The 26,969-nt window shown below is 42.6% G+C and overlaps 2 protein-coding genes across 8 annotated transcripts; both read left to right on the forward strand.

Annotated features, from left to right (window-relative positions):
* The first annotated feature begins 1 nt into the window (after position 1).
* CKLF (chemokine like factor) lies at positions 2-13,873 on the forward strand. Of its 3 annotated transcripts, none has more exons than XM_024233265.3 (4): positions 2-291; positions 5,694-5,852; positions 10,775-10,870; positions 13,737-13,873. In XM_024233265.3, the coding sequence occupies exons 1-4, from the start codon at positions 214-216 to the stop codon at positions 13,743-13,745; spliced, it is 342 nt and encodes a 113-aa protein (XP_024089033.1). In that variant the 5' UTR covers positions 2-213; the 3' UTR covers positions 13,746-13,873. The 3 variants fall into 3 exon arrangements, with proteins under 3 accessions (XP_024089033.1, XP_009249072.1, XP_024089034.1); XM_009250797.3 differs by lacking the exon at positions 13,737-13,873 and adding an exon at positions 13,540-13,724; XM_024233266.3 differs by lacking the exons at positions 5,694-5,852; positions 13,737-13,873 and adding an exon at positions 13,540-13,724.
* CMTM1 (CKLF like MARVEL transmembrane domain containing 1) lies at positions 13,808-26,862 on the forward strand. 5 transcript variants are annotated; one of them, XM_054534026.1, is made up of 4 exons: positions 13,808-14,631; positions 17,583-17,741; positions 24,772-24,870; positions 26,559-26,862. In XM_054534026.1, the coding sequence occupies exons 1-4, from the start codon at positions 14,185-14,187 to the stop codon at positions 26,727-26,729; spliced, it is 876 nt and encodes a 291-aa protein (XP_054390001.1). In that variant the 5' UTR covers positions 13,808-14,184; the 3' UTR covers positions 26,730-26,862. The 5 variants fall into 5 exon arrangements, with proteins under 5 accessions (XP_054390001.1, XP_054390005.1, XP_009249071.3 ...); XM_009250796.3 differs by having other exon boundaries at positions 14,007-14,616; XM_054534027.2 differs by lacking the exon at positions 26,559-26,862 and adding an exon at positions 25,333-26,552 and having other exon boundaries at positions 14,185-14,631.
* Positions 26,863-26,969: the final 107 nt, after the last annotated feature.

Consider the following 26,969-nt stretch of genomic DNA (forward strand, 5'->3'; position numbering starts at 1 on the left):
GTGAACGACCGCGGGATCCCGTTGGGGCGCATGCGCGAGAGCGACTGCGGCGCCGTGCACATGCGCGCAAGAGAGCGCGAAGCCGAGCTGGGCGAGAAGTCGGGGAGGGCGGTGCTCCGCCGCGGTGGCGGTTGCTGTTGCTTCGCAGAACCTACTCGGGCAGCCTGCTGAGAAGAGTTGAGGGGAAGTGTAGCTGCTGGGTCTGCAGACGCGATGGATAACGTGCAGCCGAAAATAAAACATCGCCCCTTCTGCTTCAGTGTGAAAGGCCACGTGAAGATGCTGCGGCTGGTGAGGCCGGGCCGCGGAGAGCGGGAGGCTGATGAAGCTGCTAGGGGGCGGGAGATGTGGGTATGAAGTGCAAAGCTGAACGCCTGTTTGCTTTTCAACCTCGCTTTGATCAAGATTGAAAGGCAAGGCATGGCCTCGTTGGGGAAGAAGGAGAGAGATACGGCACTGTCCTCCCCTTAGGAGGGTTTAGGGACACACTCATTCATGAAAACCAGAGAGGGCGGGGCGCCGTGGCGCACACCTGTGGTCCGAGCACTTTAGGAGGCCGGGACGGGAGGATCGCTTGAGCCCAGGAGTTCGAGGCTGCTGTGAACGTTGATCGCACCACTGCACACAAGCCTAGGCGACAGAGGTCCTGCCTCTTTATAAAAAAAAAAAAAAAAAAAAAAAACCTTTTTTTAAATTAAAAATCAGATCTACCCAAATGGTCTACATTTGGACCCACAAACCGGGTACCCAGCTTACCAGGCGAGACAGCTGCAGTTATACGTCTCAGAAGCCCACAAGATTTGAAAGGAAAAAAAAGCCTCAGGGGTTTCGGTGAATGTTGTGTGGACTTCTGTGAGACAGACGTTTGATGTGACTGAGTTCAAGGCTGATACAGCCCAGAACCAGGACAAGGAGAGAACTGCTCCTTTCTAGGAGCAGACTTCCTACTGGGAGTACTGCAGTCGCTTCTGAACAGGTTTGGAGAAAGTTGAGCATTTGGAGAGAAGTGACCTAGCTAGTTAAAGAAGTGGAAACTATCCTAGTTGAAGGAATCTATTCTAGAAACTCATCATTGAAGGAATTCACAGAGAAACCTTACAGGGAAGGAAAAAATAAATCGTTTTAAGTTTTAAAGAGTTGACATGGGAGAGGCAAAATGGAGATAGTTCAAAGTTACAAGGAAAATATTTCCAATTAATGTGAGGAGGAATCTTATATTGGGAGAGCTCCCAAAACTAAATGGCCACTTGGGAAGGCAGTACATTCCCAGACAAAAGTACCAGGCATAGGTGAGCACTTGGTGAGGATGTTATAAAGGAGACTCAAACTTAAGGTGAGTGGGTTGAACAAAGTGCATATAAGAGCCTTCTCACACCAAAAGTCTGTGATTGTGAGAAGTAGCTTTCATATCATGTAAGCTGAGATACATAAGAGGTTTAGAAAACCACTCTGGAGTTGAGGGAAGGAGAAATAACTTTTGATTGGGAGTAAATACTCAGGGCAAAAGTGACCAGAAGGTCTGGGATCTTGAACACTGAAAAAGGAAAGATCTTGAACACTGAAGGGGGAACCATGTCCTGTGAGAATGGTTAGTTTTTGACATATTAATTCCCTCAACAAACCATTTGAATACTTAATATGGTCCAAACTCTGGGCTAGGAGCTGGAACAGCAAAGACGAACCAGGACAAAAATCTCTGACTCATGGAGTTCTTCAGTTTAATGATGAGACAGACACATGAGCAGATAGTTAAGATACGTGATAAGGTGGAGATAGAACACAGAAGTGAGGCATCTAACCAAGGAGAGGTGTCAGAAAAAAGCTCTTCCTAGAGCAATCTAGGGTTGGATCTAAGAGCCGCCTGAGTAAAAGCATGTAGGCAAAAAATAGCACAATTGATGCAGAGAAATATAAGAAGTTGAGTGTTACCTCATTTATTCAACAGATAATCTGTGTAATGCCTGTCATGTGCCAGGCACTATTCCAGGCTCTTGAAAAATACTAGTGAAAAAAAACAAAGATCCCTGCCCTCGTGGAGTACACATTATTGGGATGGGAGGGCAGGGGAAGCAAACACAATAAATTTTAGTATTCTAGAAGGTGGTATGTGCAGTGGAACAAGAGAAAAGTAAAAGCCAGGTAAGGGAGTGTAAGGTGGGGAAGGAGTTGCAGAGAAAAGTTGCAGTAATGAATAGAATTCTAGGCTTTGTTGAGATGACATCTGATCAAAGATTTGAGTGAGATGAGGGAGTTAGCTATGAGAATACCTGGAAGAAGAGTGTTTGAAGCAGAGAAAATCCAGTGCAGTGGCCTTATGGCAGGAATGTGTGGGAAGGCATCAAGAAAGAGCAAGGAAACCAGCCTAACTGGACTGGGGTGAGTAAGTGAAGATGAGGAAGGTTTTAAGTAAAGTATATGATCTAACTTACATTTTAAAAGTACAGTAGGCCAGGCCCGGTGGCTCACCCTGTAATCCCAAAACTTTAGGAGGCCAAGGCAGGCAGATCATTTGAAGTCAAGAGTTCCAGCAGCCTGACCAACATGGTGAAACCCCATCTCTACTAAAAATACAAAAAAAAATTAGCCAGGCGTGGTGGCGCATGCCTGTAATCTCAGCTACTCGGGAGGCTGAGGCAGGAGAATCACTGGAACCGGGGAGACAGAGGTCGAGGTAAGCTGAAATCACCCCACTGCACTCCAGCCTGGGTGACAAAGTGAGACTCCATCTCAAAAACAAACAAACAAACAAAAATATACTAGCTGCTATGTTAACAGTAGATTGGTAGGAAAGGACAGAAGGGAATTGCTGCAGGGGCAAAGGTAAAACCAAGGAGACCAATTGCAGTAATCTGGGCAAGAGATGATGATGGTGGCTGGTGGTAGCATAGCAGGTAATAAGAAGTGGCCACATTTGGGATATAATATTTTGAAAGTAGCACCAACAAGATTTGCTGATGAGCCAGATGTGGGGAAAAAGAGGAGTCCAAGACAGCTTCTAAAGTTTTTGGTCTAAGCAACTGGAAGGATGGAGTTGCCATCCACTGAGATGAGACAGCCTATTGGTAAAGCAAATGTGAAAAAAGGATCAGGAGTTTGATTCATGTGGCTAAATTGTGAAGCAAGTCTTTTCTCAGGAAGTAGACAGGAGCCAAATTGTGGAAGATCTTGAAAACATGGTGAGAAGCAGGCTCTAAAGACCATGGAGAGCCATTGAAGAATTTTAAATAGATGAAGAAATGCGTAAACAAATTTGCATGTTAGAAATTTTGTCATGATAGTTCATGGAAAAGATGCTGAAAGGCAGTAGTTGTAAGGATGAAGAGGAGGGAGTGCCCAAAATGTTTAGGCATTAAGTCAGCAGGACCCGATTATTGATCAGTTGGGGAATGGGTAGGAGCAGTGATCTTAGGTTCCTGGCATGGGTGATAAGGTAGATTGTGGTACCACCAGTTGAGGTTGTGAATCCAGGAGGAAGGGACAGGATTTCAGTTTTAGACATGGTGAATTGAGATTCCTGTAGGTTATCCAGATAGGGATTCTAAATGGCTACTTGGTGTGAAATGTGGAGAATGGACCTGGGTTAGAGACCCAGACTGATTGAGTGGAATGAGAATGACAGCATTTTACAGGGGAGAATAAAAGGAGAAGAACCCACCAAGAGAGAACAGTCGCAGCGGTTTAAAATCTCGGAGAAGTGACACGGGAGCCAAAAGAAAACACTAGTAAGGGAAGGACAGCCAACGGCAATAACGTCATAGGGGTCCACTAGGATAAGGAATGAAAAATGTTCATTATAAAACAGCAGCTCAAAGTACTGGAAAAAAAGAAAAAAGCATTCATTAAATTTAGTATTTCTGAAATCACTGATGTTAGCAAAAGCAATATCCATAGAGTGGTAATGTCTGAGATATTATTAGTGAGATATGTAAAAGATAACTGGAAACAAAGGCCAGGAGCTTAGGAAAGATGTAAGAGCTGTAAATATAAATCACAGGAGAACACAGTTTGACAGAAACCATAGAAAGGTTTAAGGAAATGGAGTAATCACCAGTGCAAATTACCATGATGCAAAAAGGTTACAGAGGATAGGGACTGAAAAAGTGGCCCTTCATTTCATAATCTGTGGGCTGAAGACCTTGGTCCAATAGAGTAATTGGAGTAGTTTGAGATGATGTGTTGCTAATAGTAATTATATTAATTATAAAGAATGAAGTTACTTAGTAACTAGTTATTTGTAATCAAACTGACCAATTTAGAAGTTTAAAAGAAGGCATATTTATGCTAATAACGTAATTGGAAGAATTATGAATAACCTGTATGGACTTAAAATGAGTATGTATATATTACCAGCTGACAGGATATTTTAAAAGTCTAGCCAGGGAAGACTCTTGACCAAACCATTTACCAAAAACACAGAGCTTTGGAGAGAGCTTTATTTCCTAAGAACACTGACAGAACTCCCCTGGGACCCACCAGCTGTTTTTTTCACTTAACATTGCCATGTTCTGTATCTTCATTTGGAAATGAAGAAATTTCAGAGTTTTTTGTTTTTTGTTTTTTTCACTTAAAATAGCATAGATTCTGATTGCATTGTTTAGGTGTAATTGTGTTAAAAATGGTACTTTGGTAATAAAGCTATTAAACATCAGAATTGTTTTTCTCTGACAATTTTTTTTGTTTTTGTTTTTGAGACAGGGTCTGGCTCTATCACCCAGGCTGGAGTGCAGTGGCGCGATCTCAGCTCACTGCAACCGCCGCGTCCTGGGTTCAAGCGATTCTCCTGCCTCAGCCACCTGAGTAGCTGGGATTACAGGCACCTGCTACCATACCTGGATAATTTTTATATTTTTAGTAGAGACAAGGTTTCACCATGTTGGCCAGGCTGGTCTCAAACTCCTGACCTCAGGCGATCTGCCTGCCTTGGCCTCCCAAAGTGCTGGGATTACAGGCATGAGCCACCGTGCCTGCCTGGACAATTTGTTTTGAACTTTGCTCCTCAGTATTTTTCATGGCAACATTCTAAGTTTAAATCTGACAGTAGACTCCAGATTGTTAAGAATTAAGGAGTGATAAATGGATGGTAAGAAATTATAGACAGCCAGTATATAGACTTTTTGAAGAAGCATAACAACAGTAGAAAACAGAACAAGGGTTTCTGTGGGGAGCAGGATAAAAGGAAGGAGTATGTGTGTGTGTATTTTAAAAGAAGACACCTGAGATGTTTCTAGGATGCTGAGAAAAGGAGCTAGCAGAGGACGGATTGAAAGTACAAGAGGGAACAGAGGTACTTGGTGGAAAAAGATCAAGAGAACTGATGTGGGAAGTGATGGTGTCAGAAGCACAAGAGGAATAATTAATTAGACTTAAAACAGAGAGGAATACCCAGTCCTCTAAAAAACAAAGAGAAGTCAATATCCATACACTTTAGCCATGGCTGTTTTATATGTGTGTGTATATGACAGAAACCCCAGTATCTGGTTATTTTTGTTTATTTGGAGATGAGGTCTCCTTATGTTACCCAGGCTGGTCTTGAACTCCTAGCCTCAAGCGATCCTCCTACCTCAGCCTCCCAAAATGCTGGGATTACAGGCATGACCCACTGTGCCCAGCCTATTATTTTAGAAATTGTCATTTTTACAGTTTAAGTTTGTATTCAATTGTCACTGAATAAATCGTGGGTTTTTTTCTTCTAGGCACTAACTGTGACATCTATGACCTTTTTTATCATCGCACAAGCCCCTGAACCATATATTGTTATCACTGGATTTGAAGTCACCGTTATCTTATTTTTCATACTTTTATATATACTCAGACTTGATCGATTAATGAAGTGGTTATTTTGGCCTTTGCTTGTAAGTGTTCAGTTTCATCTTAAATTTTACTTTTTCCTACCATAGTGAGATATTCTAATGAACTCTGTTTTTTGCTTCTCTTAAACCTTTAAGGTAATCTCTGTTAGGCTTAGGAAGGAGGAGCTCTACCCATTGCTAATGTGCCCTGTATTGCCTTGGGAGAGGGTCTCAAGGATGCAGGACAGCCACAGAGCATAAGTTCTCTGTGCACCATCTATCAGTAGATGTGGCTGACGCTTCTGTTAGAATTCACTTGGATAGATCTTCTAAAGAAATTTAAATTTAGGACCATGTTAATAAAATTATAGTGCATTCTTAATCTTTATTACCTATTTGAATGCATGTTAATATGGCCTCAAAATTGGGATAGAGATGGAGACAGATACACAAGTGTCCATCCTTGCACATCCTTGGTCACTAAATGGAAAATCAAACTAATTGGGGAGGCTAACGTACAATGTTATCTCACTTGAAAATATCTGTAGTTATTACTAAATAATGTTAGCACCTCTTATATTTCATAGTATATAGACTGTAACCTGCCATACTCATATCATTAGGAATAACTGCCCAGTGGAATGCCCAGATGGTTCTGAAAACTGTCAAATTGGGCAGATTGAAGTTATTCCTTAAGAAGTATGCAGCCCCTCAGCCTGGACTAGAAGCTGATTCTAAGAAAAACTTAGTGACTTCTCCTCTGTCCTCTTGCAAGTCTCATTCCCAGCATCCTGTCTCCATAGGTCTCCCTCCTAAATCCCCCTGCTGCCCTTCTCCTCTTTGGCTGGACTGATTGCTGCCATGTCTTCCTCGGCTGCACTGGTCTCATCCTCTTGGATGCCCCAGTGCTAATATCCAAGCTGATAATTCCTATTAACAAGAAAAGACTTTAGAGGTATTCTTAAACCATAAGCATGCCTTTAAATGGTACCTTCTGGAACCACCTTCAAGGCCAGTGGCAAGCATTTCAGGCAAATCATAAGCTTTTTAAAAGTCCTAAAAGGGAAAAGCTGGGAAATAGGATCTTCATAGAACCTCTCCTCTCAAAACTACTTGATGTACACTTCAGAGCTGGACCTCTCCTAGAGAGGTCTAGGAGAAGAGATTAGAAAGTCTTCCTCAGTTGGCCCTCATTTAGTGGCAGAAAGGGTTAAACTAAATTTTTCTAAGGATTTCTTCAAGAGGATAATGAACACTGGTCCACATCCTCTTGGTCTTGTATAGTTGCTCTTCACACTCTGCTTCTCTAGAGTTTAATAAAACTAACACATTTTAGCCTTTCTTTTTTTCCAAACATAATTCCTTGGAGTTTCTTACATGTCCCACTAATAAACTGGGAGCCGGGAGTGTAACAGAATACACTGAGAGAGAGTAGCTTATATGTAGCACACTGAAAGGAATAGTCCCCAAACCTCTAAGGATCAAACTTTACTGATATTGTATCTCTTAGAAATGGGGTGTTATATGGGTAACTAAGTTTTTGCTCCATTACGAAACCCAGAATCCTTTCTGATCTTGATCTAATGAAATTATTTATTCAGCAAATGTTAAGTATTTGCTAATCCTAGATTCTGTAATTGGTTCTTTGGTAAGACAAAACAAAAACCTTGTACCTCAGAAACTTTAAATGCACCCAGGAAGCAACACAGAGAATAGGTGCTGTGATAGATATACACCTAGGATGGCGTGGATGCAACCCAGCAAGGGAAAGGGACCAAATCACAGTAGGCTGTGAAGAAAAACTGCCCAAACTGAGGGCTGAAGGATGAAACGTAGTTAGCAGATGACTGATACAGGGAAGGAAAAGTGCTTTTCTGTTGGAAAAGTGCTTTTCTGTTAGAAAAGCAGCCGCATATGTGAAGGTCTAGGTGGAGAAAGAGCATGACCCTCCAGGACCTGCAGGTGTATCTGAATGGTTGGGTATTGAGTTGTGAACAAGAGCTGGGGCAAGAGTGAGGTTTGTGATGACAGGGTCAGGGCATACAAGGGTTTGTGTGCTCTGGACTTTAACCCAAAGGCTAATGGGAGTTTTTGGAGGTTTTTAAGTAGGAGAGTGGCATGATCAGATGATCAGCCTCCATGTCTTGAGAGGATACTGAGAGAGGAAGAATATGTTTAAGGAAGGGTGCAGGAGAGCAGTATGTAATGAGTTTAGCTTGATAAATACTAGATTTTAGTTACTTATGGGATATTTATATGGAAATGTTCAGAAATGGTGTGAAACTTAAGAGGAGCTAGAGCTGCAGCTTTAGGAATCATCATCTTGTGATGTTAACTGAGCTCAGACTGGCCAAAATAGCTCAGAGAGAGTGTAGAGAGAGCTGAAGGTAAAACTGGGAAACGCCAACATATGAGATGAGGAGTGGCCAGAAAAGGCAGGAGAGCACCCAAGTGTGACTGGTGTCACCGAAGCCAAGACGGGAATACATTTCAAGAAGAATGGACACATTTAAACAGAAAGATAAGTACACACACACACACACACACACACACACACACACACAATACATTTCAAGAAGAATGGACACATTTAAACAGAAAGATAAGTACACACACACACACACACACACACACACACACACACACACACACACACACACACACACACACACACACACACACACACACACACACACACACACACACACACACTTTCTCTCTCTCTCTCTGTGCCCCCTGGTGACCTTTTCCAGAGGAGTTTGCCTCCAGTGGGCAAGTGACAGGAAAGTTGTGGGACTGAGCAGGCAAGGAAAGAGACAAATAGAGGGGTCATCTCTGAATTGAGGAAATATGGCCAGGGACAAATAAAAGTAATGAACAGAGTGAGGTCCCTGCAGAGTGGAATTGGAGCCAGAGCACAGGTGGAGAAGTTGCCTGGGGATGTTACCTAAAGTGTAGGACACAGAGATGGCTGACTGTTCCAATTAATCTGTAGGTGGGGAAAAGGTAACTTATAAGTACTTCCATCTGCTAGCCACTGCCTTTGCTAACTAGGAGAGGGCTTGGTCATCTCCATTCAAATTGTCCCAAAGTTGTTGTCCCTGATAACAGTCTATAGAGCAGGCCTTCTCTGATTATTCCCCCCAAGAGCCCCAAATGACAGAAAACACAAAAAACCAGTCAACCTATGGCTTTGAGGAGGTATCTAAGCATAGGCTCAGAATTCCTTTGAAATCCCTATTTTTGTAATTAAGTTTACATTCTACTCTGTGGCATATCGATGTTTCATTTTTAATATAAAAGAAATGGTCTAAATTACTCTTGAGGATCATTGGTGTTCCAGGGCAGGCATATCTTTTTTTTTTTTCCCCTGTGGTTCTCTGCACTCCCTAGAACACCGCTTTGATCCAAAGCCATCTATAAACACTTGCCCAGATTGCTCACAGGAGGCAGGCTGCCTGTCTGAAGTAGGAGTGTGGTCTGTTGCCTTTTGAAGCAGAGCAAATATCCAACACAGAAGAGAGTTAACCTAGAATAGTTGTCTCAGTATCTCCTACAAATGAGAACTTTTTTCTTCCTAAGTATATCTGATCTTGCCCTACCCCCATTGAACCTGTTCCTACTTTCTTTCTAATAACTGCGTTTCTAAATTACCAGGGTTTTGCAGTTTGCTATTTGTGTTATTCCTTCCTGCCTGTGGTTATCTGCAAACATACATGAACCTTTCTCAACTAGACAGTTTACCTTTCCCATGCTACACAGCCATTTTAAACATGTAAAATTGCACTTCTTGACGTCACAGTTAAGAATGAAACTAATTTTTACTTTGTAAAAGTATTAAGCGAATGAGCTATATCATCAGCAATAATAACATAATTGGTCATCCATTGCATAGAGATGTCTGTGGGGGTTTCCTGAAAATTACCACTTTCTCTTAAGTGTGTGCTATTTTAAGTTTTATTAATTGCCTTTTTTTTTTTTTTTTTTTTTTTTGAGACGGTGTAAAAAAAATTCCACCAGGCTGGAATGCAGTGGTGCAATCTTGGCTCACTGCAATCTCCGTCTCCTGGCTTCAAGCAATTCTCCTGCCTCAGCCTCCCAAGTAGCTGGGACTACAGGCGCTTACCACCATGCCTGGCTAATTTTTGTATTTTTTAATAAAGACAGAGTTTCACCATGTTGGCAAGGCTGGGCTTGAACTCCCAAAGTGTTGGGATTACAGACATGAACCACAGCTCCCAGCATTAATTACATTTAGTAACTTAAAGTTTGATATACAATGTAGACTACTCTGCATTTTCTTACGTTATTGAAAATGAGCATTTTTACTTCCCATGGCACCCCTTCTACCTTAAACTTTCTACATAATACATCATCTACTTTATTTCCTAATCAGATGAGTTTTCCCTTCAACTACATTTATGTTAAGTAAAAAAGAAATAAAAAGCTTTTTAAGTAAATGATTGGCGTATCACAGGTAAAAGAAAACCACTAGGTGTCATTATAGACCAGATACTATCTAGGTGTCATTTAACTGTGACATATTGGTTTCCTGAAAGATAGATGCTAAATAAATTTGTTTAATAAAATGAAACTTTCAAAATATTTAGGAAGCTGACTCCTTTTGTTGAAACAGAGTCTCACTCTGTTGCCCAGGCTGTAGTGCAGTGGCGTGATCTCAGTTCACTGTAACCTCTGCCTCCCGGGTTCAAGCAATTTTTGTGCCTCAGCCTCCCAAGTAGCTGGGATTACAGGCATGCACCACCATGCCTGGCTAATTTTTGTTTTTTTTTAGTAAAGATGGGGTTTCACCATGTCGGCCAGGCTGGTCTCAAACTCCAGGCTTCAAGTGATTTGTCCGCCTTCCAAAGTGCTGGGATTACAGGCGGGAGCCAGTGCATTCTGCCTGCTGACTTTTTTTTTTTTTTTTTTTAGCATTGCTTGGTAGTCTTCATGTAAGGCTCAGCTTTATTGTGTGTTTTTAGGATATTATCAACTCACTGGTAACAACAGTATTCATGCTCATCGTATCTGTGTTGGCACTGATACCAGAAACCACAACATTGACAGTTGGTGGAGGGGTAAGTGGAAGTCTTCCTGCTTTCTTTCTTCAGGTTTTATCAGAATGCAAATTTATTTGGAAAACAGATGTTAAGAATAGAAAGCTATACTATATTCATCCTTGAGGTTCCTAGGCCAATATACAGTGCTTAGCGTCTTAATATTTTTGTCTGTGAATGCTTGCCCTGATTAACGTGAAGGAGTATGATTTTATACTAGAAGCCAAATTAACCCAATAAAGGGGTTCCTACAGATTTCTTATAGGTACGTAGGGCTAGACTAGACTGACAAAAGCTACTGGAATCAGTTACAGCACTTAGCTCTGAGAAACCTGATGTCAAGCAAAACAAAACAAAAAGATGGATGAGTTTCATAGCTCTCCCGTTTATAGAAAAGGATACATACCATCTGTTAAGATGAGACAGACTGTTTTGAGCTCAGTTATTTCTTGTTTAGATCCTTCAGATAGAATATAATAGATGATGTCCTTACGGTAAGAGAACATTGGCAGGGCACCTTGCAACTAAAGGATCATTTTGAACCCTGCTTGAAGAGAGGCAGATCAATTCCATCAGACTTCATCCTAGAAAGCAAGCCAGAATATGACTCAAGTAATTTAGTTATAGTTCTATCTGATATTCTTCTAAGATTTCTCATACAAGGTTCAAAATCATTTAGCTTTTCTAGGTTCTGACCTAGAGAATTGAATTAGAAAGTTCTTAAATCTTCCTACTTCCATGTTCTTTCATAGTATGGGTCACTTAGGAGAACTCTCAGCCATATATGTCAGAACCCATGATTTTCATCTCCCTTAGGCCCTGAGCAACTTCATGAGGAGTCAGAATTATTCTAGAAATGAGATAGCTCTGTATCAATTTCCCCCAGTTGTTTTTGAAGATAATACTCATCTTCCTACTATGAAGAAGGAAGGACCAGGCATAGGATTTACTTTCATTCACTTTTTTACTCATTCATTCATTTACTCATTACTTAAGTGTACTTTGGCAGGGGCTGACAAAATACAGAGCTGTGCTATTCAGTATAGTAACCATAGTTGCTAGCCACATGGGGCTACTGAGCACTGGAAATGTGGCTAGTCTGAATCAAGATCAGCTGTAAGTATAAAAATACACATTTAATTTCAAAGATTTATTACCCTCAACAAGGAATGTAGAATATTTTGTTAATAACTTTGTTGATTACATGTTAAATGATAATATTTTAGATATACTGAGCTAAATATATTAAAATCTGTGACTTATTTTTTCTTTTTTTTTTTTTTTTCTGAGATGGAGTCTCTGTCTGTCGCCCAGGCTGGTGGAGTGCAGTGGTGCTATCTCAGCTCACTGCAAGCTCCGCCTCCCAGGTTCACACCATTTTCCTGCCTCAGCCTCCCAAGTAGCTGGGACTACAGGCATCCCGCCACCACGCCTGGCTACTTTTTTGTATTTTTAGTAGAGACGGAGTTTCACCGTGTTAACCAGGATGGTCTCGATCTTCCGACGTCGTGATCCGCCTGCCTCGGTCTCCCAAAGTGCTGGGATTACAGGCGTCAGCCACCGCGCCCAGCCGACTTTTTTCTTTACATTTATAATGTGGCTGTTAAAAAAATCTTTAATTATGTGGCTATGTTACATTGGTGACTCACATTATGCTGCTTTCAGACAGCACTGACTAGAGTGTGAGCCCTGTCCTCAAGTTGCTTAGAGCCTAACACAGGAGACACAAGTGGAAACCGCTGTATATAAGCTGTTGACAGGGAGCTGCAGGGTGCAGAAAAGAGGAAACTACCCCTCTGGCAGTGGAATTGCTGTTTGCTGAGAATAAAGGAGAAAAAAGGGAAAAGGTTCCAGGTAGAGGAGCCAATAGTATACAGAGTGCCAGTCATGAAAAGATTGGTAGGAGGTATTCAGTGTGGTCAGAACCTAGGAGGCAGTGGCTTGAGACTCTGGGTGGAAAAGTAGACTGTGAGAGCCATGTCTGGAGCCAGGAAGCCAAACTTCCTGACCACTGGAAGAAGCTGACCAAACAGCATGCAAGGAATGACATCCGCCTCTCCCACCCCCGACACCAGCTATCAGATAGCCATCAGAGTGTCTGAAGGCCCCTACGTGTTCTTATTTATTGTTTTTATCTAATTTTACTTTCTTAAGGCCTATTTAGAATCTCACCCCTTAAGCAGATGTAGCCTAGCCTTTGAGAGTTCACTTTGGATCATCTTATTAACTCCAGTTTTCTGGAGCTACAGTCCCCATGATTTAATATTGAGCTGGTGTTAACTTTGACCTTTTCTTCTGTAGAGTTTGTCAGTAGAGAAGTCAGAGTTGAACACTGGGGTTAGAAATATTAATAACTAAATATCCTCAGTAGGGCTTAAAAGAATACATGCAAGAGCAGGTCAAGAGATAAAAGCAAACAAGTATGGATTTCAGAGCCCACACTGCTTTTAGTATTTTTCAGCTCACTTAAATTATCTTTTCTCTTTCTATAGGCAAGTATTTAGAAAACTTAGCAATGAGGAGAATAAGATGATCTCTGAAGTCTCTCCATGTTAGTATTAGATGAAGCACAGGGAGCAATCCGAGTACCCTAGCAAGAGAGTAATCTGGTGGGCAGACCACTTAAAACTTGTGTGAATGACACGAGTGGGGACCATGGTTAGGGCAGTGACGCGTGTCTTTCTTTCCAGGTGTTTGCACTTGTGACAGCAGTATGCTGTCTTGCCGACGGGGCCCTTATTTACCGGAAGCTTCTGTTCAATCCCAGTGGTCCTTACCAGAAAAAGCCTGTGCATGAAAAAAAAGAAGTTTTGTAATTTTATATTACTTTTTGGTTTGATACTAAGTATTAAACATATTTCTGTATTCTTCCACATATTTTCTGCAGTTATTTTAACTCAGTGTAGGAGCTGGAGGAAGAGATTTCCGAACTCTGCGCCCCGCGCAGAGCACTACTGTAACTTCCAAGGGAGCGCTGGGAGCAGCGGGATCGGGTTTTCCGGCACCCGGGCCTGGGTGGCAGGGAACAATGTGCCAGGATCCGCCTCAGGGATCTTTGAATCTCTTTACTGCCTGGCTGGCCGGCAGCTCCGAGGTGCGGGGTTGCAGAGATTTTGAATTCTCAGGCTAGGCGGTGGCATTGCACCCCCTGTGGCAATGCACCCCCTGTGGCAATGAGGGTGGTTGAAGGGCTCGGCTTGTCGGTGGGGCAGCGAGCGCCGGATGCACGCGCCTGGGAGGTAGCCAACAGCCGTTGGGACGCAACGCTCGTTCCCAGGGGAGAGCCAGCCGCTGCAGCGGCACTGGTTCAGACGGCCAGGCCCTAGGGACCCACCATGGATCCTGAACACGCCAAACCTGAGTCATCCGAGGCACTTTCAGGGAACCTGAAACAACCAGAGACTGCCGCAGCCCTGGCAAGTAGCGGCAGCGTAGTGAGTTCTGTACCGAAGGCACAGCGCAACATCTCAGCGAAGACCGCACCCCGGAAGCACCCCGCAGTCTCAATTCGCAGTGCGCAGTCCGCAGCCGCCGCACGTCCCCAAGGCAGTGAGGGCACCGCACCCTCAAGGAAAGCTACCACACGCCCACCCCCAAAGCCCACACTCCTACCCCCAAGGCTCTCTGCACACACTGAATCCAAACTCTTAAATGAGACGGCAATCAAAGAGCGCGCGGAGGGCCGAGCCAAAGTCCCGTACAAATTCAGGGACAGCCTCAAGCGTTTCTCCTTCTCGCCCACTGGAATGTTGAAGATCCTGAGACTGGTGAGCGGAGAGCTGGTGAGACCTAGCTGGGCGGATGTGGCCGGCAGTGGCCTCGGGGAAATGCCCACGGGGTGCCAGCTCCAGAAACCTTCCATAATTCACTTTGCCACTCACCTTTCCTCCTCACCGCTCCCTGCTCCCCACACGCTAAACCTTTCCTACTAAACTTGCCTCTTTTTTTACCTATTTTTTTCTTTTCTTTTTTTTTATTATACTTTAAGTTATGGGGTACATGTGCAGAACGTGCAGTTTTGTTACGTAGGTATACACGTGCCATGGTGGTTTGCTGCACCCATCAACTCGTCACCTACATTAGGTATTTCTCCTAATGCTATCCCTCCCCTAGTCCCCCACTCCCTACAGGCCCCGGTGTGTGATGTTCCCCTCCCAGTGTCCATGTGTTCTCATTGTTCAGCTCTCACTTATGAGTGAGAACATGCAGTGTTTGGTTTTCTGTTCTTGCGTTAGTTTGCTGAGAATAATGGTTTCCAGCTTCATCCATGTCCCTGCAAAGGACATGAACTCATCCTTTTTTATGGCTGCATAGTATTCCATGGTGTATATGTGCCACATTTTCTTTATCCAGTCTATCATTGATGGACATTTGGGTTGGTTCAGTTTCCTCTCACAAAGGAAATTAGGGAAGCAATGAAGATAACAGGAATTTATAAGTTAGGAAACAAAAATAATAGAATCAATCAATACAAGAGCTGTCATTTGAAAGTCCTATTAAGTTGATAAACCTTTGGTCAACCAAGAAAAAAAGGGGGAAGAAAGGACATATATTTAAAATTAGAAACCAGAAGGGGAAAATAATCACAAACATCAGCAAAACTGAAAGGATCTACAGGAGTACCTTGCAAAACAGATGTGAATAATTGGATGAAATGGTTGATTTTCTAGAATAATGTAAATTACCATAACTGATCCCAGAATAGGGAAAAATCTAAACAGGGCAATATAAACATAGAAGAAAATGAGAATTTTAGCAAATGAGTATCTTTCAAAAATGTATCAGGCCCAGACCTTTTTACAGGTTAACTCTTTCAAGCCTTCATGGGATATAATTCTGACACTACTCTAATTTTGTCAAAGAATAGAGAAAGAAGAAATACTTCTGAACTATCTTTACACAATCAGTATAATACTGGTAGGAAAACTTGACCGAGTTCAGAAAAAGAAAACGAAGTAGAGATCTCACTTGCATCAGAACAAAATATCAATATATTAGCAGATAATATTCATCAGTATTTTTTGAAAATACAATACCACAAGAAACAGGATGATTCAATATTAAGATTCTATTAAAATAATTCACTGTATTATAAGTAAAAGTAAAAATGAGATATCTATCACATTATAAAAAATTAGGAGATTATGTCACAGAACATGTGACAAAATTCAACATTTGTCCCTGATTGCCAAGAAGGGAGACCAGTAAGATAGGAGTATATAAATATTCCATTGACATTGTAAAAATAAACATTTCAAACTAAGAGTCAGTGTATTTAATTAAATATCAGAAGTATTATTTATTAAATGAGGGGAAAAATGATGCTTACTACACCATGAGTCAATTTTTTCTGAAACCACTAGTCATCATAATTAGGAAGGGGAAATAATATTTGAAAAGAGGTGGCCAGGTGCAGTGGCTCACATCTATAATCCCAGCACTTTGGGAGGCCAAGGTAGGCAGATAACCTCAGTCAGGAGTTCAAGACCAGCCTGGCCAATATGGTGAAACCCCGTCTCTACTAAAAATACAAAAATTAGCCAGGCTTGGTGACACGCGCCTGTAGTCCCAGCTACTCAGGAGGCTGCTGCAGGAGAATCGTTCGAACCCAGGAAGCAGAGGTTGCAGTGAGCTGAGATCATGCCACTGCACTCCAGCCTGAGACACAGAGCAAGACTGTCTCAAAAAAAAAAAAAAAAGAGGTAAAATATATCCTTTCTTTCAGCTAATGTGATTGCATATCTAGAAAAAACCAAATCAACTGGAAACAATTTAGAGCAAGATAATTTAGTCAGGTGACTCATGATTGTGTTAATAAATAAAAGCTTTCCTAGACAAATAACCACTTAAAATATAAGAAAATATTTCTCTTTACAACAGTAATCAAAATGATCAAATATCTAAAAATAAGTGAAATGTGATACACATATGGGAAGAAAACTTTAAAACTCTCCTGAGAGATATTCTTTAAAAACCACTAAAATAACTGGAAAGATATATTTTGTTCTTGAGAAAAACTAAATTCTGTAATTTTTCCAAATTATAAGTAAGTATTTCATTTAGAAATCCCAACTAAAATGCCAACAGGCTTAGTCTGAGGAATTTGATCAACACAAACATGGGAGACATAAACAGTCTGAGAATGAGTAAGAAGAGGAAGACTAGGCCAAACAATAACTCAATATAGAGTGAATTGTCTATAACTTAGAGTACTAGAGAAGGAAGCAGCAATTCAATGGAAGAGAACAGTCTTAAGAGACCAAACTACATCTGAGAATTTAGTATGCAATAAAGGTTGGATTTCAGGTCAATAGGGATAATACTGGCATTTCCCAATAAATGATGTTGAGATAATCAGCAGCTGTTTGGAAAGAAAGAAAACTGAGGCTCTTCCTCACTGTTTCTACCAAAATCAATGTATATGTACTTTACCAGTATATATACAGACTTCTTTCTAGTATAAAATATAAACTGTTAATAGTGGTTACTTTTAAGGAGAGAGACTAAGGTTGGGTTGGGGGAAGAGAAAGAAATTGGTATTATTTTATCCTTCTATACTGTGTGCTTTTTTAATTATTTGCATGTATTTCATTTCTTCAAAATGTAAGAAATGTTAAAAATGTATGTGCAAAACAGTACAGGCCACTGTACTGCGATATAATCAGATTTACATTCTGACAATAGATTTTTTTTAAATCATGCATTAAAACAAATCTTGTTTCTTTTATTGCAGAGTCTTATCATAGGAGCATTAGCTTGTTTCATCATCGCCCAAGCCAATGAGTCATTTATAACAATCACAAGTCTGGAAATCTGCATTGTCATTTTTTTTATTCTAATATATGTGCTAACCCTTCACCACTTGCTGACCTATTTACATTGGCCCTTACTTGTAAGTGTTCATTTTTACAATTCTTCAAATCCAAGCTTTGCCCTCAGCCCCAGAGTAAGGGCTCTCCTTAAGTGAAAACAACAGAGCTCTCTAGACAAGGACATAGCTGAGCTGTGACAGTTAGGGTGTTGCCCTGGTCCAGAAGGATTCCTTGGACCCTTGTGCCTGCAGGACAGCTAACACACCCCTGCTCCAGCCCTCAGTGTAAAACCCCTCATTATGGCACTAGACACATGGTACTTTTCAGCTTGTCCTAAAAAAAAAAATTTACTTAGTACATAAAGTAGGTAAGCACATTTCTCAGCCATTGCTTGTAAAATAGTGCATGCTTCTACTTTGCAGAGAGCACTCTGATTATAAACATTTTCCCCAAAAGCAAAAGTTGATATGATGGCATTGTAGAAAATTGCCGTGCATACACTTAAAGATTGTAGAGTCAACCTGTGTGTGTGTGTTAGGGTCCATATCACAAAGAGGTGCCAGACTATCCAGAAAAAGACATTACAGAGCCTTCTTTAATAGCTTTTCCCAGACTTTCACATTCTTTGCCAACTGAACAATTGCTAAAGCTAACCCCTCAGGTCTCAGACTAGAGAGGCAGTACGGTTTTGTCCAGAGGCAGCCATAGGCCCAGATTCTGGCCCTGCCACCTTACAGCTATGTAAACTTTAGCCTCAGTTTCCCCATTTAAGAAATACAGAGAAGGAAAAGTGTGATAATAACTACCTCATAGGGTTCCTGAAACATTTAAATGTGTGCAAAGCCAATAACATAGTATGTGATACAAAGTAAACATTCTAATGTCCAGAAAGAACAGCCACCCATCAGACCCATCAGATAGCTGGATGGCGTTTGCCATTCTGTCTTGCGCTGTGAACAATCCTAATTCAGAGCTTCAGGCCTCTTCCACATCCCACTTCCTTATAGAACATTTTTCTAACCTTAAAGTCAGAATGTTCCTTTTGAGCTAAAACTCAAACATTGTCTTCAAATCTGTGAGAGATTTTCTGCAAAGGCTGCTGAGCTCCCTCTGTCCCACAGAATGCCGAGTACAGGAAGCAGACAAAGCAAATATGAGCAACTTTAATTGAACATGTGGAAGACCCTTTTAGTTATGGAGAGGTTTCTCAGGGGAAACTCAAATCTCTGTCCGTGGAAATTTTCAAGAAGGGAAGGTAAAGTAACCATTTTTGAGCATATACCATGTGCCAGATACTTTTTCATGTTACCTTATTTAATCCTCACAACAACCCAGTGAGGTTATGGTCATCCCTCACCCCCCATTTAACAGATGAGAAAATTGGATTAAAGACATTCAAATGCCAATTGAATTCAATTCAATGGCCATATGTAGGTGCCAGAAACTCAGATATGCACCCAGGTCTATCTGACTCTAAAGCCCAGACTCTTTCCAGACTTTACAACCTATTATCTTGTGATGGCTTTCTATCTCCATTCTCCATTAAGGTAAGAAACTCAGTGAAACTACGTCTTTATGTCCTCCTCAGCTTCTCTAAATTTTATCTCTGTATCTTGTTTCCTCGTGATTTTCTTAAAATACAGCACCAAAGATGAATTCATTATCCTGGTAGGTGTACACAGGCCCTTGGGGTTGCGTGACTGATGGCTCCACAGCACCATCAGCTGTGGTCAGGAGGATCAGCGCCCTCTGAGAAATGGATTCATGCAGGCTGGGTCCACACATAAAGCTGGAGAGGGCCAGGAGACATCATACTTTGCTGTAGGGTCCAGTGGTAATGCCCAAGAAGTATCCCAGACAAAGGTAAGAACTAGGATCTCCTGAGCATGAACCGTGAGTGTCCTATGAGAGAACCTGTTCTCACAGTGGTTACAGGAAGTTCAGCCCAACTCTTGTAGGGTTACAGGCCTTTGGTCAACTCCAATAAAGCCAGGCCCCCTTGCTATGTCTATCTTAAGTGACAGTATCCTCTTTTTTGGGGATGACTATGGGAGCCCAGAGGTGATTCGGAGCCCCTGTCTTTTCCTGCTACTGTCTTCGAGAGCATGGGCCAGACCTAGCACAGCACAGGATATGCCTTGTGAGCTCCCAGGAGCTTCATGGTGGGGAAACGCTCTGTTACCAAGACGGTTGCCCAGTTATTCTGATGTTCAGCTCACACTAGCAGGACACATACTGAGCAACCACACAGTTGGTCAGATGGTAAGTGATTTAATTAACTTGGAAGTTTTTGAAAAAGACTCATCAAAACAGGACCCAAATTGCGTTCTCTTCTCCTATCCAGTCCCTTCCTTTCAAATCCGCTCTTTCAGATTCTGTGAGATGAAGGATGTGTACCTACACAATTTTTCAGAGAGGCAAGTAGCTACACTGGGAGGCCTTGGCACAGCAGGAAATGTGCTAGTTTCGTAAGGGTATTGGTGCTAGGAGGTGATGACTTGGCACTTCAGAAGGTAGGCAGGCTTAGAATCAAGCTTCAGGAATCACTTGGGACCTTATGATAAAGTCAGTGCAGGAAGCCACAGAACACATGGTCAATTTCATACTAGAACTGTTTGAGTCAGGCTCTGCACAGCTTCAGAGGCTTGCCCACAGCTGAGAGTGCCCAGCATGCAGCTACCACCTCCTTTCAGCCCTTCCCTCCAGGCAAGAAGGCTTGGCTCCCAGGAGGTATGGGATTAGGATAAGGAGTACTGACTTTAAGTGGCGATTTCTAACTTCAAGGCCCATAAAAGGATAGAGTTCCTTATTTCCCTATTCCGATTATTGTTTGACAAAGGGGTGAGGGTAAAAGTCTCCACCAGGGCGACAGACTGTGATACATCAGGGCTTGGACTCAGCAGGGAAGCCCCAAAGAGAACTAACTGAAGATACAGGTGACCTGCTGAGATCTGTGGGCTCTGGGACCATATTTTGTCAAGGCCTCCTCGTCTGGACAGAGGATGAACCCATACTCAGTCTCTGAGTTGCAGCTGTGAAGGGTGTGCCAGGGACCCTGACACCATAGGGAAGACACAGGTCCCGCTTTCAACCCCTAACCTATGTTAGGGCCTATGAGGTCTCCTCTGATGAGCTCTTGGCGTTCTTGATTCATGTGAACTCACAGAATAAATGTGCCAGCTTCCACAGCACTGGTTTTACCTGCAGACTTGAGAGTGGAATTAAATCAGTAAATAAAGTTAATTTAAAATTTAAACCCATTTTTACCAGCATGAGTCTGCATCAAAGCTAAGAAAAGTACAATTTTCCTCACCCCACACACTCTTCATTTTTAGGTTTACCAACTCGCCCCACTCTAGCCTAGTGTCAGGTACCAAGATCCTAAGAAATTATGAATTTGAATTATTGTCTTCTAAATAGCTCATATTTTAAACACTTCTACATCATAAAGATATAATCCAGCATGGTCAGAGAAACTGAGTTCTGGTGAAGCAGATGTTTTTGCCAACAGAAAGCAATTTTTTAAAAGGAATAAAATAAACATTTTAAACTAAAACAAAACAAAAAATGAAACCAGCGAAAGTTGCAGTTAATTGAATACCAGATAATATTCATTGTTTGTAAATTCCTATTACAAATACTACATTTTGTGAAACAAATCATGTTTAACGTTTTTCTTTTTTTTTTTTTTTTTGTGAGATGGAGTCTCACTGTGTTGCCCAGGCTGGAATGCAGTGGCACGATCTCGGCTCACTGCAAGCTCCACCTCCCAGGTTCAAGCGATTCTCCTGCCTCAGCCTCCTGAGTAGCTGGGATTATAGGCATGTACCACCATGCCTGGCTAATTTTTGTATTTTTGGTATAGACAGGGTTTCACCATGTTGGCCAGGCTGGTCTCGAACTCCTGACCTCAGGTGATCCACCCACCTCAGCCTCCCAAAGTGCTGGGATTACAAGCATGAGCCACCGTGCCTGGCCTGTTTAACTTTTTTCCTAACATTCAGTTTTTTTTGTTTTTTGTTTTTTTAATAATAAGCACTCACCATTAAGGCATCTTTCTCTTTCCCACTTAAAATTCTACATGATTTTAATATCTCAGGGAATAGTTTGGAAGCTTTATGGAAAAATTGTCAAGAAAAAACACATTTCTCATTTTAGTCAGAGAAGGCTACTTGAGTCAATAAGGTATTTAGCGGGGAAAGAAAAATATGACAAGTAAGGATGGTATTTATGAGGAAAGTGGAAGTCTTCCCGCACATGGCCAAGCTCAGCTGCAATTTTAACACAGCCATCAAGGATATCTGTCTCTCTGCCCAGATGAGGCAAATAAGAGGGTCTGTGTCTAAGGCAAAAGGGAGGAGGTTAGCAGGAAGAAGGCTCATGGGCACTCAAATCAGACTGCCCAAGGTCATAGCCACTTACTGGCTGAACAACCCTGGGCAAGTTGCTTACCCATCTGTAAACTGGGGATAATGAGAGTTTGTTGTGAGAATCAAATGAGATCACATATTAACACATTGGCACAGTAAGTGCTCAATAAATGTGAGCTAGCTACAATAGAAATGTTAGATGCAAGGCGAACCTTAGCTCCAATGGACAGTTCAGGAGAGCGCTTCTTTGTAAGTAAGGACCACAGTAAACTATAATGTCCATAGACCAACAAGGAGATAAAATTATGACAGGAAGTCAAAGACTGGCTGGGCCTGGTCTGTGGTTGGTTTATTATTATCATTATTGATGTGCGTTTGTTCAAATTCTTGTAATCTAAGACCATAGCTGGTTAGTGGTCAGAGAAACTGAGCTCTGGTTATATAGATATTTTGGCCAACAGAGAGTAATTTTTAAAAAAGAATATTTGACTTTTGAAGTTTATACTCTGCTTCTCAGTTGTAAGAATCCTTGTTCACATCTTTGACTACCTTGGTTTATACAATCCTCAGGTGTAAGCTTCCTGCAAAGCTGCAAACCACTGTACCTGCCTCAGTCAGGCCTGCCCACTATGGGCAGACCTCTCGCTCAGCCTGCAGAACCCAGCTGGGACTTACTTCCAACCCTCACCAGCCCTGCTACATACCCCTGTTCCAGCATTAACTACCAGGCACCAAAACAGTAGGCATTAGTGCCTTTCCAAGAGGCAAGTCACATTCCACAAGAGGGCTGCTCGGTCGCCAGCCCCAGTAGGAAGAACATCTGGAGTTTGCAGAGAGTTTACTATCTGTTAACATTTTGAGGGCAGATATGAACCTACATTTTGATGCACTCCCACCAGCTACTAGATGCCAGGCATGTTATCAGATGCTTTCAGATTCATTATGCCATTTAATCCTCAGACCCAGTGAACCTCAGTCATTATCCCCATATTACAAATTAGCAAGTTGGCAGATGGGTGATAAAATATGCCCAATCTAGGAATTGGCAGGCCAAAAGAGTTCATCAACAAAAATACTCAACTGACTGGTACTGTATCATTTTGACCCTCCAGACCCTTTCCACAGAAAATGCCAAAAATGGATTGGATGCTGCACTTCCAGACTAGGAGAATAGCTCATTTCCTCCTTATTTGGGTGTCCCTGATGGGAGGCAATAGTGAGTTGAGTTCTGATTCCACCCATTATTCAATCCTAGGCAACTGAAAAACTCCAAGCCTCCACCATGTCCTCTGTAAACTGGGGATGATGGCAATTCTGACTTTGGAGGCTGCTTTGCGAGGGTTAAATGAGGTTAAATGATGGACTGGGAAATGCTTGACACATCAAAGAGCTCCATTGGAGCCATTGTGATTCCATGATACCATACACTGGATGGCAGTGTTTCTTGCTGTGTTTGGATGAGTGTGGCAGAAAGGCTGCCATTACCAAGGCAGACCATCAACACTCAAAGACTTAAGCTATTCAGATTAGCTGTCTGGCCCATATTGTAGTTATGTCCTCCAGGCTTTTGCCCCTAGCCATACACTGCTGCCACTGACACACTGCGTACTCGTTCTTCCATTATTGTTTTGCTAAGGAAACCCAGCTACTGCTCACCCAGGAGGGCACTGCCACCCACTCATCCTCACTCTTCATTTCAGCACACAAAGAAGCAGATTGGGCTAGCAGTTAAAGAACGCAGGACTGGCCGGGCGCGGTGGCTCATGCCTATAATCCCAGCACTTTGGGAGGCCGAGGCGAGTGGATCACTTGAGGTCAGGAGCTCATGACCATCCTGGCCAACATGGAGAAACCCCGTCTCTACTAAAAAATACAAAAATTAGCTGGGCGTGGTGGCAGGCACCTGTAATCCCACCTACTCAGGAGGCTGAGGCAGGAGAATTGCTTGAACCTGGGAGGTGGAGGTTGCAAGGAGCCAAGATCGCACCATTGCACTCTAGCCTGGGCGATAAGAGTGAAACTCTGCCTCAAAAAAAAAAAAAAAAAAAGAACTCAGGACTGAAATCCAATTGAAACCCAGAAGAAGGAGCACAGTGAGCCTGCAGATGTCGGGGCACACCCAATTCTGGCCATGTTTCAGGAAAGAGCAAAAAACATTCACTCCAGAATATCAGGCCTGCTCCTCAGATGAGTTCATATGCTCTTGGGACACATGAACTCACAGAATAAATGTGGCCCAGTTTCCAGAGCGTTGGCTTTACCTGCAAATTTGGGAGAAGAAGTGAACCAATAATTAAAGTGCTCATCTAAAATTTTATTTTTATATTAAAACAAATGAGTTATGGAATAGAATGCAGAATTTACATTAAAAAATACAAGACTTCCCCAAAAAATCACATTTATGGAGGGCCAATTTGGGTTAGGCCCCTTGACCACCAGGTTTTTTCATGCTCACTTTCCTATTCCCTTTATGGAAAAAGTTGTTAGCTTTTTTTCTAATGGTATTCTTTAATGAAAATAAACCCGTTTCTACAGACAAAGTCATATCTAGGATCTTAAAATTACATAAACTCATGTCTCTGGATGATGTAAGAATTATGCCTCTGAGAGTTCCTCCTCATCTTAATCAAATGGAAGGTTTTTTAAAGGCATCTATTCTTAGATGTGTAATTGACCAGTTTAAATATTTGTGAAATTATATTTCTGTGTAAACTTGATAATTTTCAATTCTTTATTACAGGATCTTACCAACAGTATCATTACAGCTGTGTTCCTTTCAGTAGTTGCCATCTTGGCCATGCAAGAAAAGAAAAGAAGGCATTTACTCTATGTCGGGGGGGTAAGTAGAGGCCTTCATGACTCCATTTAAGATCAGTATTCCAAGGCTTTGAAAAGGGAAATTGGCAGACCCCATTATATCATTAACCAAGCAAAATCCCCACTGCCACCCACTCTCCTTCTCGCACTGACTTCTTCAGGTGATATGAAGTTGCACAAACTCTGAGCTCATGAAAATCTTATTTCTAACATGCATTCTCCAAATAGGTACAAAAACAAGAGTCTGCTAAACCCCTTTTGAGAATCGTGGACACTATTTTTGAAATGTTAAGCAAGATCTTTTTGTCTATAAATAGGACTTTGATCTTCTGGACTACAGAATTGTATTTTAAAGACAGATGATAAAAGAGATTGTAAGGGGGGAAAAGTGCACTGTCTAAAGTGAGTAATCCAGCTTATTACTCACTTTAGGAGTAATAAAGTGATAAAGTAATAAAGTAATAAAGCTTATTACTCACTTTAGGAAGGAAGGAAAGAAGGAAGAAAGGAAGGAAGGAAGGAACCTGCCACATGTTGAAGTGCCCAGTATATGCCCTGCACCAAGCGGGGCACACTCTGACTTAATCTTTACAACTCTCATTTGTACAGATATAGGAACTGAGGTTAAATACCTTGCTCTGGGTCACAAGACTGGGACAAACTGGGACTCAAAAGAAATGACAGATCAAATGCTTGGAAGATTCAGGGGGTTGGGAGGGGAGTTAGGGCTTTGGTTCAAGAAGTTAAACAATGAGAACAGAAATTAATGCAGAAAAAGAGTTTATTTGAATTCATTCTATAATCAATAAATATCTGTCAATCCCATTGATTGTGCCAGACATGAGCTCAGTGCTGGGGATAGAGCCCCTTCCTCTCTGGGGAAGCTCACAGATTCGCTGGGGCAAGACATACCTAGGAAAAGCTCATTAAGCAGCCAGGAATTAAGTGACCATAAAGAGAAACATCCAAGGTTGTCAAGAGTCCCGGAGTGCACAGGGGAATATCCATGCCATCAGCCCCTGGTCCCCACCGGCTGACTCCGCAATCACTCCTTCTACTGTCAGGGGTTCCCACCCCCAGGTATCCATTTCTTACCTGGATGGCAGCATCCCACCCCACCACTCACTGGTCTTCCTGCCTCCAGCCTGGTTCACTTTCCATTCACCTCATGGCCACTGCAAGTAGGTTTTCTGAGTCTTACACCTGACCTCTTGATAGAGTCCCAGATCCTGCACCTCTCCAGCCTCAACTCTGCCCCCTTCTCAGCGGCTCTGGAGGTCCTGGCCACACCAGATTCCTTAGAGACCCTAGTCCAGTGCCTGGGTTCTCCTCCTCCCCTTAGGGACTCCTTCCTGCCCTTTGCAAACATAGCCCAAAAGTCTTTCCACGGAGAGGCCTTCTTAGGACCTAACCCCTACCTGCAGCCACCTAGGGCCACTGCCCTTCACTAGTCCTTTCCGGGTGCCTCAGACATCAAGCGAGGCCACTACTGGCAACAAAATCCCCCATTTCCAAAATCCCTTTTTCTGGGAAAGGCAGAATCCGCCTGCAGCAGCCAATTGGGCAGGCGCCAAGAAAGTAGTGAAGGGTCAGAGGGGACAGGAGGCCACCCGCAGCGCCCACCCTGAATACGGATAGGTTCGAGAGGTTGCTACTGAGCTGCAAAATAACCCCGTCTTTCCGTCCCGCATATGGTCTTGTATCTGCCAGTCCCTGTGTCTCACAGCGGTAATCGTGTGTTGCATCGAAGCGTTTGTGGTCACCAAGGAGATGAGGACTAACTTGAAAAGATTCCTGGGAGTCGAAGTTGAAAGCAAGCTTTCCCCCGCCAAGGACGCCTACCCCGAAACCGGCCCCGACGCCCCGCAGAGGCCCGCCTGAAGCCAGCCCCGCGCCCTAGCAGATGCACGTGTCTGTCGAATCGCTGCCTCCGAGCCCACCCCCGAGCTCGCGTGCTGTCACCCATTCCAGCCTAAATGTGACCATAAAATAGGGCTGCTGCTTTTATCGAGAACACCTGCTTCCTCTAGTTGCCTTGTGTGAAAGTCGCGTTGTATTTTCCTGCGCTTGGCACTGCGCCCGCGGAGCTCAGGGCCGTGACCCGGTGCTTGCAGCCCCCCG

This window comes from Pongo abelii, chromosome 18 (assembly GCF_028885655.2).
Source record: "Pongo abelii isolate AG06213 chromosome 18, NHGRI_mPonAbe1-v2.0_pri, whole genome shotgun sequence".
In the NCBI taxonomy this organism is placed as follows: domain Eukaryota; kingdom Metazoa; phylum Chordata; class Mammalia; order Primates; family Hominidae; genus Pongo; species Pongo abelii.